Source organism: Macrobrachium rosenbergii, chromosome 9 (genome assembly GCF_040412425.1).
Source record: "Macrobrachium rosenbergii isolate ZJJX-2024 chromosome 9, ASM4041242v1, whole genome shotgun sequence".
Taxonomy (NCBI): domain Eukaryota; kingdom Metazoa; phylum Arthropoda; class Malacostraca; order Decapoda; family Palaemonidae; genus Macrobrachium; species Macrobrachium rosenbergii.
The window spans coordinates 9,333,643-9,349,956 of NC_089749.1; the positions used below are offsets into that span (position 1 = coordinate 9,333,643).

General features: G+C 37.1%; 2 protein-coding genes across 2 annotated transcripts in view; one reads left to right on the forward strand and one right to left on the reverse strand.

Moving 5' to 3' along the window:
- Positions 1 to 2,587, reverse strand: part of Dip-B (Dipeptidase B) — a 28,859-nt gene extending 26,272 nt beyond the window's left edge. Inside the window, exon 1 of the mRNA XM_067108351.1 lies at positions 2,293 to 2,587. Coding sequence (XP_066964452.1) covers positions 2,293 to 2,312 — 20 coding nt within the window. The 5' untranslated portion in view covers positions 2,313 to 2,587. The remainder of the gene's footprint in view (positions 1 to 2,292) is intronic.
- A 1,898-nt stretch (positions 2,588 to 4,485) lies between these two features.
- LOC136841425 (ceramide synthase-like) lies at positions 4,486 to 5,593 on the forward strand. Its single transcript, XM_067108353.1, is given in 2 exon segments — positions 4,486 to 4,681; positions 4,684 to 5,593. Coding segments are annotated over 2 exon segments (807 nt in total). The 5' UTR covers positions 4,486 to 4,635; the 3' UTR covers positions 5,445 to 5,593.
- Positions 5,594 to 16,314: the final 10,721 nt, after the last annotated feature.

Here is a 16,314-nt window from a genome sequence, read left to right on the forward strand (position 1 = left end):
TTTAATGCTACTATTGTAGCTGTTTTCAGAGGAGTGCTAAAGTACACCATTGCTTAAAACAATCTAACATGATCCCGGTCTTGGTAGAAACTGTTGATGTCAGCCCGTGACTTACTTATGCATAATTGTATATTATAATTTTACATTGATACCTTTGTAAACACCCTCATACTTTTTGCCTACAAAAAAATTTTGCATTTTTTTTTACTGAAGCACTTAATATTTCTTTTTCGTACAGTAAATTATACACAACAAAACACTGTAAATATAATTTTTACACCTAATAAATCCCAGTAATCTTTAACACTTTACAACTTATAAATAATTAGCTATCATAAAATTAAACAAAAAAAGTTACAAAATTAACAAATAAAAGCTGATACAACAATACAACCTTTACATGTTCCTGAATATTTCTGGATTCCCCCCAGTTTTATCCATGTTACACTCAACTACACAATGGGTATTGTTCAAACCGTGTCGTAGCCTAACAGGAATCAAATAAATCTTCAAAAGTTGTGATGCAAATATCAGCACGATATGAAAAAATATCAGACAATATCCATCACATTTTTAAAAAGAAATAATGGTAAACAAGTCTAACTGAAGTTTACTGGAAACAAAGAAATTTTATATACTTAGTTATAATCAGTTTTAAGTGGGAACAAAGTAATGTTAAATAATTCTAACTGGGGTTTTATCCTGTTAATTTTACAGTCTGACATATAACTTTAATTGTTTGGTAAAATCACTTGATCCCATGATACAAAAGGCTAAAAAATATTTTAACCGATTTGCAAGTTATGTCAAACACAAATTTGACACAGGGAGGTGGCAGGTGTTTCTAGTGCATGCACTTATGTGATGCTTATAGGCAGTGGCGTCATTATGGAGGGGAGGGGGAATTGCCCCCAGCCACCCCAGTTGAAATTTCCTTTGTAGCAAACTTTTTAATTTCTTACAGTTTTGATACATTTGCACACAGTACGAGTTGAAAATTAATTGAAAACTGAGCTCTATAATTTCAAATACAGGTTTACTAATTACTAATACTATTATTTGCCTTCAATCACATGGATACATGCATTCGAGAATAGTATATCTTACTGATTACAGAATTGGTACATTAATGTTGTGTAATTTTCTTTGGCCCCCCAATAAATATCTTGGCCCACCTAGCAACCAATTAGAATTTTTTCCACACAAAACCCCAGTTTCCCACAGGGGGCTCCCCCCCACCAACCATAATTACTGGCCAATAGGAAGGAAGGGAAAAAATAATCTGGCTAATGGTTACAAATGCATAAATCACAAGACAAGCAGTAACGAAAATGTACGGGTAAAACTGAAGACTACTACCGCAGCCTAATTCCTGCCGGTCGCCAACGGAAATTTTGACCTCATTTTTCTTGTAAGATCATATTATTATTATATTATTACCTACTTTTTAACCAAAGTTCATCCTAGCTCCCCAAGGCAAGGTAGGACCCGGTATCCTAAATTGGGTTAGGTTAGGATGTATCCCTATAAGCCTCTACTGCTTAGTGGTTTATGGGGTCTTACTTGAGGTTACTTTAGGGGGGACCGGCGCCTATCCCTGGACCAGGTATAGCCTAAAAATTTCCCACCTCGGTTAGGCCTAGTATACAATTATAAACCCCCCACATTTTTCCAGTCCTATTTTGTGGTTTATAGCAAATAAAAAATTCCTGTTGGTGTAATTAATTCTTTTTTTGTATCCAGACACCTCAAACACGCCGCCATAGGCCTATTTAGGTTTCTGCCTCGTTATAATTAATGGTTAGGCCTATAGTCTGCAATTATAAAGTATGTTTTTCCAGTCATTAGTTTTGCTGTTTTTATTAAATACTATCATTACCGTCGGTGTAATTAATTGATTTCAGCCCAAACACCTGAATTACGGTCCCCAAATTAGGCCTACATTAAAAACTGATGGTTGGAATATAGCCTAATTAGGCCTAATGGTTTAAACGTTTGAAATGACCGGAAACATTTATCATCCTACAAAGCGTTTAGGATTGAATTAAAATAACATATATATACATGAAAATGTCTTAAAATATAATAACGTTTGAGCTGAATAAATAACGCGGGGGGCGTGACCCGGGGGGGTCAAGTTACATATGGTAAAACCTGAGAGAAAAGACTCTCCTTTATACAATGAGAAATTAATATCATAAAATTGATAAATATAAGACAAATTTATCAAATAAGTTTAAATTAACGAAACAAACATATAAACGAGAAAAAAACATTTCTTTTCCATCTTACCTCGTTAATTGGGCCGTCATGTCAAATCTCTCTTTTTTTTCTCCTTCTTCCTTATTAAGTAAACGCACACAACTTCCTACAAGAGACGAGAGAGAGAGAGAGAGAGAGAGTGAGAGAGAGAGAGAGAGGGAAAGATGTCGACTCAGCAAATAGAGAAGCCAAAAACGACGGGATATACTCTCTCTCACTCCTCCTCCTCCACGTTGGGTGAGGACGTTTGTTTGGCTTCAATTGATTCGAACTCGGGGCCTGAGACACCGAACACTCTCTCGCCAACCTCCATACCCCCAGTGACAGCAGCTGACTTCTGTCAGTGTTCGAAAGGTTGTGGGTTTTGAGTTTTTTTAGTGGTTTTGTTGTGATTTTTGTGAGCGAGTTATAATTTTCCAAGTGTTGCATTATAGACTGACTTTTATAAACCGGTCTCTCGAGAACCTTCTATGGATGACAGCTAGCTGACTTCTGTCAGTGTTCGGAAAGGTTGTGGGTTTTGAGTTTTTTTGTGATTTTGTTGTGATTTTTGTGATCGAGTTGTTACATTATAGATAAATTGCGATTTTATAAGCCAGTCTCTCGCGAACCTCCTCGTAATGACGGCTGATCTGTCGGTGTTCGGAAAGGTTGTGGATTTTAAGTTTGGTTTCTTTTTTAGTGATTTGGTTGTGATGTCTGCGAGCGGGTTATAATTTTCCTCGCGTTACGCATAGATCAATTGCGACTGACTTTTGTAAGCCAGTCTCTAGCGAACCCTCTCAAAATGACAGCTGATGGGCTGTCAGCGTTCGAAAGGTTGCTGTGGATTTTAAAAGTGTTTAGTGATTTTGTTGTGATTTTTTATGAAGTTAATTTTTCTCATGTCATACATACATAAATTGGGACTGATTCTTCATAAGCCAGTCTCAAACGCTCTTTCGTGAAACCTCTCAGGCTGACAGCTGATGGGCAGTCAGTGTTCGAAAGGCTGTGATTTTAAAAGGTTTTCTGTGGTTTGAATGCCTCACTTACGAATTAATTTTAGCACGTGTTTTATATGTAAATTTGATTGGTTTTTACAAACAAGTGACTCAAAATATACGTGGAAATTTCTCTGCGTATTGCGTCATCCCATCACCAGGAAATTATACGTGACAGAGATCTATAAACTTAGGAATTTTCCACATTATCGAGAGCAAATCTAAAAATGGAGCTTCACTGTGTTCAGTGCTATATCAGAGAATTACGTTCGCACTTGGCCATCTTGTTAAATTAATCCCTTTTACAGCAAAATAGATTGACATGAACCACAACGACAGTGAGACAAATTTCTAGGTGTCGATTATGGTAAATAGTTATTAATTTCTATTTTATTCTCTCTTTCTTTGCAGAGTGACAGGCATTTAGAACAGACTGTTTGAGTGATACTTCGGTGGAACCAATGCATAAGTCAAAATTTAATTATTGGTAGCTGACGAAAGCAGTTTGCCAGTGTGATATAGTTCCGAAATACTTCTAAACGTAAGATTAATACCGTTTGACATACATAGACAAGGCAATCATTGAAAAGAGAGCTCTGAAAATAAGTTTCTATAAGATCTTGTTAATTGAAATTTAGATATCCTTTTAAAAAAGGAAGCATTTGAACTCTTTGGTGTCGATAAGATAACCGTAATGGTTTCGTTTTATTTCACCGATGAAATTACCTCGAAAGTATGTTTTACCGCCCGGCTATCAGGAAAATGTCTCAAAAGGGGCACCCGGCCATGAATGGAATGTGCAGGAATATTATCATTATTATTCCTGACGTGACTGTTCGAACGAAACTGTCCAACTGTTCAACTCCTCCGACTTAAGCCCTACTGTTCGAAGCGCTTCGAAGCTTCACGAACCCGAGAGAGAGAGAGAGAGAGAGAGGGGGAGGAGGTGACCAGAGAAAATTGGCTCAAGGTGAATGAATCCAATCCCGTTCTCTTTTAATCCGGGCCGTTGATTGGGCGGATTCTGGGCTTTCATCATCATTTACCAATCAGCGAGTGTGATGAGAGTGGCACCACCGCTTCACCACCACATAAACAACATAAACAAACGCTGTTGTCCGGTGGGAGTGTTCAAAAGGCCGTGGAACCCAGGCTCCTAATAGTGCTTCCGAGACCCGAGGTCACTAATTAACGAGGAAGAAGAAGAAGAGGGGGAAGTAACAACAACAACAACAAAAGCTTTCGTGAGGATCCCAGGTCACTAATTAGCGAGGAACAATAGTGAAAACACTCGCAAGACCCGAGGTCACCACTGGAGCAACGGGAGAGAAGAGGAACAACAACAACAAGAGCAACAACGTCAAAAAAAGCACGTAAGTTTCCCCCGAAAATGATGGACATGGTGAAGACGCAGTTGGCCATCGGGGCGTACTCCTTTTGGCCTGGATAGTCCTGTACCTGTTGATTTCGACCATACTGCGTATGTGGGCCAGGACGAGCCACCTCTCCGACTTCCACCGGGCGCAGGTCACCGAGAGCTTCGTGTCGGGCGTCCAGGGCGTCGCTTGCGCCGTGGTGGGCTTAGCCACCGTGTCCGCCTGCAGGCATGATGTCATGGGGGCCAAGTACCCGCTGGCGCTCTACTACTCGTCCATCGGGACGGCCTACTTCATCTACGACCTGTGGGCCATGTACATGAGCCACTACCCGAAGAAGGCGTACGGCGGCCCCGTCTCCTTCCTCGTGTCGTACTTCCAGAAGAACGTGCTCATGATCCTCCACCACATAGCCATCATCTTCGTCCTCTTCCCCTCCCTCGTGTACTACTCCTCCATGGGCGACTTTTTCTGCGGGTGCTTCTTCTGCACGGAGCTCTCCACCCCGTTCGTCAACGCCCGCGTCATCCTGAGCCGCCTGGGTCTCAAGAACTCGAAGCTCTATGTGGTCAACGGGCTCGTGATGCTGACGGTGTTCGCCATGTGCCGCGTCGCGCTGTTCCCCCTGATGTACGCGGCCTACCTGAGCCAGCAGACAATTGCTCCGTCGCATATCCAGGCTCTTTTGTCCGTGCCCCTAAGGTGTCATTTGTCATGCCTTGTCGTCCTAGCACCGCAGATCTATTGGCTGAGCCTGATGGTGAAAGGCGCGTTGGCCGTTTTAAGGAAAGATGCCTCCAGTCTCATAGACAAGGATGATTGATGATCCTTTAAGTTAGTTTTTGCAAATGGTCCTTGAATATTCTTATTGTTTGTAATTATGAAAGTATAAAGTGGAACTAAGGCTTTGTCTTGAAATGTGGACGTACGCCTAGATTACGTAAATTTGTTTAGAAGACAAAAAACTGTACGTGGGGTCAGTTTGATGTATATTCGGGTATTGATGTTGACATGTCCTTAAGAATCGTTGCAATTACTGAGGGATGCTTTATTTAAGAAAGAATTTATCAAAGACTAGATTGTCTGTAAGTTGTTTATAGTAGCCTAATGTGATTGTAAATAATGAGTTGTGATATATAGAAAGTCTACTTAAACAATTGTTTGTTCAGTATGAAGATTTTTGTATTTAAGCACCAAAGTTTTATTTAAAAAGAATTTGTAGTCAGCTGTCTTGTTAGATCTGTCAATTAATCTACTAAAAATTCGTAGCATATGAATCTGTAGCTGTTAATATTTTGTATAGGCCCAATTTTTTTTTAGAATTTGTAAAGATAGCCATGGTTATATTATTTCCTGTAAAGTCAATAATATAGAGTATTGTCATTCCAAATATTAACTCAAGTTTTTCATTCTTTATGTTTTGAACATGTCAGCCATGTAAGTACTAGTGCCAAATACAAAATTTATAGCGAAGAATTAACGTAGTTGTAATGTAATAAAAGACAAGGGAATACAATGTATATCAGTATATTTAGCTTTCTTAAATATTTCAGGGAAAAAATAAAAGTCATGCCAGTTTACTTCATCATAGTGAAACATATTTCATGTTCTAGTTCATAGCTCTGTGTGAGGAAAACTACCAAAGCTATTGGGTTATCATCACAAGTAATCACTAACCATGATTTGGAAACACAGTGAGCTGACAGATGCAGTGGACAGCATCAATTATTACTTTTTGGTTATTAGGATAATTATTTCACAAGTTTAGACCACAGTGATTGAAAAAATTGTATTGTCAAGCATGATTGTTTGGTTCCTGTCACCCAATGGTACTAGTTTCTAGTGGAGTACAAACGAGAGCCTTTTATGTGAGAGTATTCCTCAGCGTGAACTTGAATCAGTGGTTTGAAACTTGGTAACACGGTAGTTGAGTGGTGCCATCACCGTGCTCTTTTTCTTAAGTAAGGACATCTTGCTGCCCTTCTACCAGATTTGAAATGTTCAAACCCATTTGAAAGGTTTTCTCACTGCTTTCTGTATGTAGTTTGATTTTACGTTAGACCTTTGATGTCGTAAAAAAGACTGAACAGCAAAAGTGTGAAGGACGTTAGCAAGAGTAAGGTTGTTTCATATCCTTTGTGTCTTTGGATCCCCATCGATGTTGTTACATCTGTTGAGTTATGACCTTCAGTCTTGATCTTCCCTTGTGAGGAGTGTTTGAGTTGGTCCCCTTCTCAGTTGAAAAAGGTTGGGAAGAAAAGGAGGAAGGCTAAAAAAGTGTTCTCCTGCGTCATCAGTTGAGAATAGTATTTCTGCATCCCACCTCATCCCTGATACTGAACGAAAAGGCGCTTGTTGATGGCCTGTGAGTGTGGTTTTCCACCTGCCACCAGTTAACTATCTTGTTACCAAGTTTCAATGGCTGATCCAAGTTAATGCTAAGGAATACTCCTACATAAAATGTTATGGTTTTGTATGCCTAGGAAGAATACAAATTGCTTTAAAACTTTGTGATTTTTGGGCCATCTTCTATGGGTAATTTTTCTGTGATAAGGTAACCTGTAGATGGCACCAGGTTAATGGAACTGTAGCAGAGTCTTATGACTAATAGTATAATTATTCACCGTAAGATTTTATGCAAAACACAACACAGTTAATCTTAAATGTGGTATATTTTTGACACTTTGTAGTGTGTATGTAAAAAAAAATTGTAGAGTTCATTATAAGCATTATGATTACACAGTAATTTAAGATAAATCAATGTCAGTGATTTGACTCATGATCTCTTTAAATAAAGTTAACTCGGGGATGGTAGATTAAAGTGCCGCATTTTATAGGAAAAGGTTAAGTAAAAATGCTGAAATTAATGAGAAAAAAAAAGCATTGCTGTGATAAAGTTCTATTTAGAATTTGAATAATGAAAACTAAACCATGCTGTTTCTCACATACGCATTGGAAGAAAACAATATTTTATCATTGTTAAAGTGATTAGCACTGCTACTTTTCCATTGTAATGTAATGAATGTTGGTCTCAAAGTAGAACATATGAAGTGTTTGGAGAAGCTTTTTGCATTTTGTCTATTTTGTGTATATTATTTTTGGAGAAATGCTTATGTTAGTAAGCATTGACAAAATGTTCTCTGTGCAGTTTAACAAGTTCTATGTAGTTAGATATGTGTTAGCTATTTATTTTATGTAGGTATATGTATGTAGAGGTTTAGAATGTTTTATATATACATGCATTTTTTTGTATATGTTCACAGTGCAGTATATGCCTGATTTATTGTGGGTGTTACGGTCATGTACATACATGTTTCTCAATGCTCTAACGTCAGAATATATAGCACTTAGAAGGGCTATAAAGGATGTAGATACTGTATATATCTAAACATGGACCAAAATATCGCAGTCGAGGCTGGCAGTTACCCTTACTGTTGCTTCAGGTATTGGGTTTCATTTGTTTTAGGTCATAGTTTGGATAGAGCCTTTTGAATTTCTTCTTTTTTTTTTTGTACAGAACCACATTACATTAGTAGCCAGGGTACAGTACGGAGTGTATTGTCTTAGCAACTTTTATCAACATTTCTCCTGATTTCATTTACCTATGAATCCCAGCGTGGGCTACTTAACCTCACTGGTAATAGAGGGCATAATGGGAATTTTTCTACCTTGACCTTACCCCAGTCTTGCATCCTTGGAAATGATTTCTTTCCTGATTAATTTTCATCTTCCCACACAAGTTAATTGCTAGATCTCTTTGATTAAGTAATCAGGGATGTGAGAGTACTTTTGTGATATGTGCTTCAAGCAGGAATAGAACTCAGATTACCGTAATGATTTACCCTGGATGAACGTTGATTCAGTTTAAGGATTTAAAATAAGAATTTCTTCCTGAACGTTTCAGGCATAAAAAATAGTTATGTAAAAGTGTTACAGTACGTATAAATTTCATATGATAAAGCTTAAACATCATACATTTAGGCAGTCTAAGTGTTTAAGAGTATTTATGCTGCATATTGTTCTTACTTGATATATTTGAGCCTGCTCAATATTTTTCTTACAGAAAGTAGAATACACGTGCTGTACGTAAGAAGGCGAAGTTTGCATAGCAAGATTTACAGAAGGCAATTAGTAAATGTATAGCTTGGATAGTAATGATTATTAACTGTATTATTAATGAATATAAGCATATCAGTACTCACTTAAAGGGTTGTGTATGCCTTGCCCTTATTGCACTACACAATTTTTGGCCGTTGTCTAGGAGATTGATTTTTAAAACTATCCTTCATCGTTATCTGCTGGCATGGCTGTTGGTCTTGGACACCTTGAATTATATATTGCTAGCAGGCTCATAGCATCTAAACTTACGGGCCGATCTCCAAAGATCGTGTGAAAATACATTGCACCCTTCATCACTAGCTTTTTCAAAATACCCGTTTCAAAGTGTATCTCCGGTTCAGTTAGCTCCAACGTTTTCCTAGTTTTGCCAATGACGTATTCTTCGCTTTAGCTTTTGCGTTACTGTACACGTTTCAATTAAGATTTTTTTCTCTCTACCGTGCAACTGCTCTTGACATATCACCAACACTGATTATGAGGAGAACTATTTTTTTTATGGAATGCCCACATAGAAACACAAAATAAGTTTCAGTTTTCCTTGGAATATTATCATGAAGACAAGTTGGCTAGTGCGGCAGGGGAGATAGCAAGGGAAGTTGACCATAGGAGATGTTTGGAGTTGTGTGATTGGTCCATAGTATGCCAAGGTGTTTCTTGCTGAGAGGAGATTTTGATTGCTATTGTGTCTCCTGGAAGGTTTTCCCCTTCAATAATACTAAGTTTACAGGCTTTAAAATGGGATTTTTTTACTATACTTAATGCCATCAGATATTAAGGGGTTGATGGCAAATACAGTGGTATAAAATAAATCATTTTCAAGGTAAAAATTTCGCCAATTTTTGGACATGTTAAAATTGCCTTCAATTTTTTAGTTTCCAACAATATCTGGGAAGTTACATTCTGTAATTCTTGTCACATGACGTGGGAAAGGACTGAAATGGGAAAGGCACTTGTGTCTGAAAATTAAAAGGGAATGAAATTCAAAATTTGAGAGCCATGCCATATGTTCTTGTAAGGGAAGTGCGGTTGTACAAACCGGTTCATAGATGGCCTTTGAATGGGGACTTGTTTTTTGAAATTTTGCTAAATGGCTTCAGTGCCCTTTTCATTCACTTTGTTTATATTTTATTTTGATATTCTAAGATATAAATGCCCTTTCCAGTTTTGTCATTTCTGTAGGTTTACAGTTTTAAACATTATGGAAAGAAGAAGTCACTAGTCAAACATGCTCAGTCTTTGATACAGTATACTGTAGGAAGTATTATACATTAATGATGTCATATATGTACAGTACAGGACACTTTTTATGCAGAATACACCCAGTGGCTTAAGTGAATATTTCTTGCCTACACAGAAGTTATTCGAAAATAAAATTTTGTTTTATAGAAAAGCTGATGAATGCCCTGAATGGCTTACAGAATGTAAAGGTAAACTATCGATATTGGTTGAAGAAGAGAATGTCACAAACTAGAATTTAACTGACAATTGAGCTTGGTTAGCTATGATGCGGCTGACTTCATTCGAGAAATATCTCCGTGAATCAAGTATAGAAATACCAGTTATACAATTTAGAAACTGATATAGGAGTGAGGTGTGGTCAGGATTGTCAACAGACTTTAATGCCCTGATGCTGTGTCGAACAGTACACAAAGTAAAATATTTCTTTTAGAATGAATTGATTTGTCCTAGAAATTCTGTGCGTTTTTAATTTTAGCTAATGTGCTGTGAATGAAACGGATACATTTTTTGAAGTTACCGTGTGATATATTGTACCTATGATGCTCATGATGGTATTGTGTATGTATGATGCGATTATTATCAGTATCATACTTGGACCTCTTCCATTCATTGTAATTTGTATTTAATTTAGTAATTCAGATTTCATGTGCATTACCTGTAGTATCGTCCAACAGCATTCTTGATCCAAATTATGACCAAAGTTTAGCATAAAACTATTCATTCCTTTAACAGATTTACCGGTTACTTTATTCATAAAACAACATTTACTAAGTTAGGCTTAATCACTATTTCATCTGGAGGTTGTTGACACTATGCTAGTGTTTATCACTGGTAATACATACCTTATCAGTGGGGCTGTTAATGCACGTAGCTTGATACATTAAGGACAGAAGGTCGTTGAACTATCACCCTGTGAAAGGCATTTTGTATATTTCAGCATTTATTTTGATTTTTATGTCTAACAGTTTTTAAACATACAGTACATACGTCATATAGAGTAGGGCTGGGATGTCATGTCAAAAATGGTTGCATGGGTGTTAGGCAAATGTCAGTTACTACACTTGAAGCCTTCCAAAACTGGACCTTTCAGGTAAAGGGCATAGGGTGCTTTTGGTGGTCTTTCTCTGAAAAAAAAATTAATAAGTCAGGGAGAGCATTAACTACTAATGAAGTAGTTAATATTGGCGAAAGGTAATTGCATAGGAGTCTAAAATGGACCAGTTTTGGCCCTTAGCTCCGTTGTGCTTTGTTATGTTTTGAAGTTCCATATTGCACTGAAAGATGGAAGTTGTAGTTCTTTTATATTTCACCATCTTTTGGTTTTATGTAATTAAAATATTGAAGCTTCCACAACTTTGTGATGGCACTTTATTTCTTTTTGTCTTCAGTATAGGAATCCCAACCACGTGCTCTGTAACTCCTGTTCGTAAACCTTATGCAGTTGAGTTTCTTTTCACTGTGTGTGAAGGACTGGGACAATGTCTGAGTGTTTTGGAATTTAGGAAATGTGACATCTAAAAATCCCCCTGAAACCAGCATGACGAGCAGTCAGACATGTCATGTAGAATAGAAAGTGAATGTTTTGCTGGTTTATGTTCTCAAATCAAGGTGCATTGTTCTTAACGATTTCTCAGCACCCATGATATTGAAGATATGCAGTTAAAGTTCTTTAGCCCAGATTATCATACTGTCCAGCATGAGTCAGTGTCTGTCACCCATTTCAGCATAAAAAGAACTATTTGTTATCACTGCATTGTACCAGTTTTTTTATATATACACAGTATTGCATTTGTTTTTATGTGTTGTTTTCTACAATTTAATTTCTCCCAAATCCATATTGACTGAATAAGTTAGGACTCCTTTTTGGATGATGTTCAAACAGTGTTAAGGCAAAAATAGCATGTAGGGTAATTATTTGGTTTTGTTAGTTAGAAGATGTTGAAAGGTTTAGGTTAATTTTTTTTACATTGACACCCATGATTCTCTCCCGGGAAACCATTGTGGCAAGATGGAAATCGTACTATGTATCCAAGGTTTTGTTCATAATCACTTTAAAGTGCCATTCGGTGTCTAACTACAACCGTAGATATGTTAATAAATAGCAGGTTTTTTTTTATGTATGTATATAGTAAATTCATATTATCTTTGCTTCTAAAAGGGAACTACCACATGATCCTGTTTTGTGCAATGTGGGGAGTGACCAGAGTCCTTGTATACTAATGACTTGGGCCTCTGTTTTCAACTCATAATTCAGCTGTTCTTTCCACTGGTGATGTCTTATTGATCTTGAAAAGCTATGCCTTTCTTTAGAAAGCAGAAATACTGATCTAGAAACACAGAAATCTCCCGGATGTAGGAATGTAGTCTGATACTGTATTTTCTGCAAGCGTAGCTCTAGCAGGTTTTATGCGGTACAAGTCTCTTTACCCTATGTGATTTTTGATTAAGAATAGTGAGAATGAATTTATCTCTTTCTTTAAAGACATTCCATTGACTTACAAGCTAGTTTTACATGTTTTATGCAGTTGTTTATAATTGCTTGTATAAAGTATTACTCTCTAGTCCATGTCAGTATTTTAATTCAGTTGTTTTGCAATCTTCTGTTCGTCCGTCTCCGTGTTTTAGAGTTTTTATGCATCTCAACCTCTTTCTTTCAAGAAACGTATCTGTAATCTCCCGTGCAATCAGGCCCCATTTTTTCACTTTGTCTTCTCGTATTTTTCTTTGATGTCTGTAGAGTTATTCGAGATAACCCGTTGCTTTTACCTTTGCTCTTACATGAGAACCCAGCTGCCTTGCATTGGTACCTTTGATAGACCATATCCAGTACAGTGATTAGTAATACTTGCATACCTGCTGGTGAATGGTGTGCATTTTTAGGTTGGTGTGTTCCTATGCATTGCTGGTTGTACTGCTGTGAATAACAAATCCGGAGCTGGCATCACGTTTGTTTTCATAAGAAGCCGTTCCTTTTGTATTTTTGCAGGCTTCTACCAGTCACAGGAGTTTGTGAATTTTAGACTTGTCCCATTTGAATTTTTGCTCATTTGGAATAAAATTTCTTGGAAGTTTTTCAGTCCCTTTTGTTATCGACATGTCCTTTTTTTTTTCCTTATATAACTCCTGGTGCATATGTTAATCAGGACATGATGCTCAGCTGCGCTGAGTAGAATATTTGTGCGGTTTGCTCAGTCTCTGGAAGGAAGAATCTCTGTTTGGGTTTTTTGCTGAAGAATTTGGGAGTTAACGGAAGGAGAAGGTATCACAGTCATGAATCAAGATCTGTGGTTCTGATTTTCAAATTGGTTTATGAATTTAAGTGTTTCCCTTCTGGATCAAAAGTGTATCTTCCGGTTATTAGCAAAATTGACAATTGCTCATATCATTTCTTAAATTAGAATGTTTGTATATGTAAGGAGTTTGGGCTTCCTAGAATCATCATATGTTGGCACCGTACTGTCCACAAGTTACCAAGTGTTATTTGACCAAAAGTCAGCTGATTCATAAGTGAGCTATTACAGTAACCTTTCTTTCTGAGGTGCTGGAGATTGCAGAGTTGTAACTGACACATCCTCATTATCTGTCATTCTCAGAGAACCTTGTACCATGGAGAAGTTCGTGGAAGGTAGATCATGTGGTCTTTTGTTCGCTTGATCATGAGCGTACGTTGTTGCCCCTATTGCAACTTGTCTGTTTCAAGTGACAGATCCATAGCTTGGTTATGGTAAATTACCATCACCTGCCTTTATTTGCAAATCGCCCCTCACATTCATTAAGGTTCTCATGGCAAGACAGTTTGTCTGAATGTGTTACCGCCTCATTCTCATCATCTGAATGTTAGGCAGAATCATAAAGGGTAAAATGGGTGCCCATCAATGATGTTTAATGCTCATTCATGATATATTTACTTTATCTCTGTTATTCACATTGAGGGAACATTTCTCATAGCACCAGTTGACAAGAATTACTATCAGCAATATTAAAAGGTATGCCATTCATTTTTGGTTTGGGCATCTGCAGTTCATTTCTGGTTTGGGCATCTGCTGTAGACAAGAATCTTCAGTTGCAGAGATATGAATGATGTTGTGTATTGTCTTCATCAAGCGATTGACTTGCATTAAGGCTTGTGTAAAACTATGGATGTTATGGCTTTTAAAAATTAAGAGTTTGTCGTTCTTCATATCAAACTTGTATTCTTTATTTAAATAATGCATTTTAGGATTAATTTGCTTGCTTCACATGATAAAAAAAAATCCTTCTCCAGGTGTGTGTGTGTGCACCATAAATATATGAAAGCACCTGGGAAGGATGCGTTTTCATCTCTCAGAATGTAGTGTTTGTTATACCGTATGGGCATCACATACTATGAGTGATCATGTTACATTTTGAAAATAGTACATGTATCTTTTGTTTCGATGATTAGTGATGTTATAATTACTAATGCAGTAATGATAAAGATTTTTTCAACATTGCAGCTTTTTGTTTTACAAATAAATGCATGTATACACATATACTATATATTATGGCATATGTAATTTCAACCCTTCATATTTGTTGCAGCTGTTGTGTGTTACGATACATATTATTCCGTAGTCTAATTATATTTGCTGTACATCACACAAATTAGGTACCATATCAAGAAGTTTTGATTTCTCTCTGATATAATTCAGCGGTTAGGTTGATCTACTTAATTACACTAATAACGTTATGTTTTTCGTTGCGATCGAGAACACTTACGTCAGAATAATAGTTGAGGGTACCTTTTTCTCCGTTTTGTCACATCCCAGGCCAGTACGCAGTGCTAGGTGGTCAGGAAGATTTTCAGGTTAACACCAACCCCGACATTTTGTTACGTTTGTGCTACTGATGATGAGGCAGACCGCCTGCACCTGTTGTCATTGTATATTTTGTAGAATATCATGTATTTAAATGGTTATGTTATTCTAATACACTTAGCGTCAGCACATTAACTTTTGACGTGCAGTATATAACTTGCCGTACGTGAAGGGCATGGTAGCTAGAGCTTCAAATGATCGTGTATTGACTAATATTTATTTTCTTGTCAATAATAAATCTTTCTTGTGAGTATCTTGTAGGAGGTTTCAATTAAAGAACTGTGAAAGGCAGATACAGTGTACCACTGTACTGTAATAGAATATCGAGATACATTTGCCGGGTAAAGGAATGTGACAGTCATTCAGTGCATACTGATGGTAGATTGTTGTTAATATGTGTGAACTAATGTGTTGAATATTATTTTCAGCTGATGACACTGACCATTTAAAAGCTATAGTTGTTAACATACTAACCATGCGCTTAGTATTGCACTGATTTCTGGTGAAAGTTAAGCTGCTGTTTAGGAAGAACACAGTGGGATGTCGTAATCGAATTTGAGTCTCAAGGTAGTACAGTATTGTTTGTATGTTATTTATTCACGGTGATATTGGCAATATTTGTTTATTCCCCCTACGTATATCAAATCAAATTCACATTGGCATGTTTTAAAAGACACCGATTTCAAATACTAGAGAGCCATGATTGAATTGTTGTGCTCATGGAAATCATGTTTAATTAGAATAAACAAAGGACTTGCATCTTAAGTCTTTTGTCAAAGTGTACAGCTTCATTTATTTGCTACAGTTTGTTTTATTTGTAGTTTGCTGACACTGACTTGGTGTTCGGGTGTTTTTCCACTTTGTGCAATTCTCCTTCACCTTCCAGTGACTGACAGGCCCTTTAGTAAGAAAGGGTGTCACCCTTTGTTTAAAGACTAGTAGGGACTTGTGAAGGCAGTCAGTTCCAGCAACTAGGAAGATTTTTTTGTGAATTTATGTTGGGAAAACATCAAAGAAGGGTGTAACATTTTGCCAAGAGGTTTTACGTCGCTAAGGAAACAGCTATGCATATCATGATGCTTACAAGTTTTTCATATTTTGCTTCTGATAAGTAATAAAATCAAAGGGTGTGAAAAATTTGGATATTCATACGCAGATGTTATTGTACTGTATTTGTGACTGGCAAATATATTTGATATTTGTATTGTGTAAGATTCATGGGAAGGTATGAAAGTGCCTTGTGTCATTCTTCCAATTGTATTTTTTTTTAAATTCCGCTAGAAAAAGACCGTTTCAACACGAATTGCGCTTCAGACGTTTCTCTGTATATTAGAGAGTCGAAGCAGGCCCTTTCCCCCTTGTCCCGAGAGAAAGGATGCTGTGGAGTAGACTCAGATATTTATAGAACTATAATGGAAGTGTTTGTTACCTATTTTGCTACAAGTTTTGCATAACCATATTCATGATGTGGCCAGAAGTCTAGTCTGTAATATTAAAAAC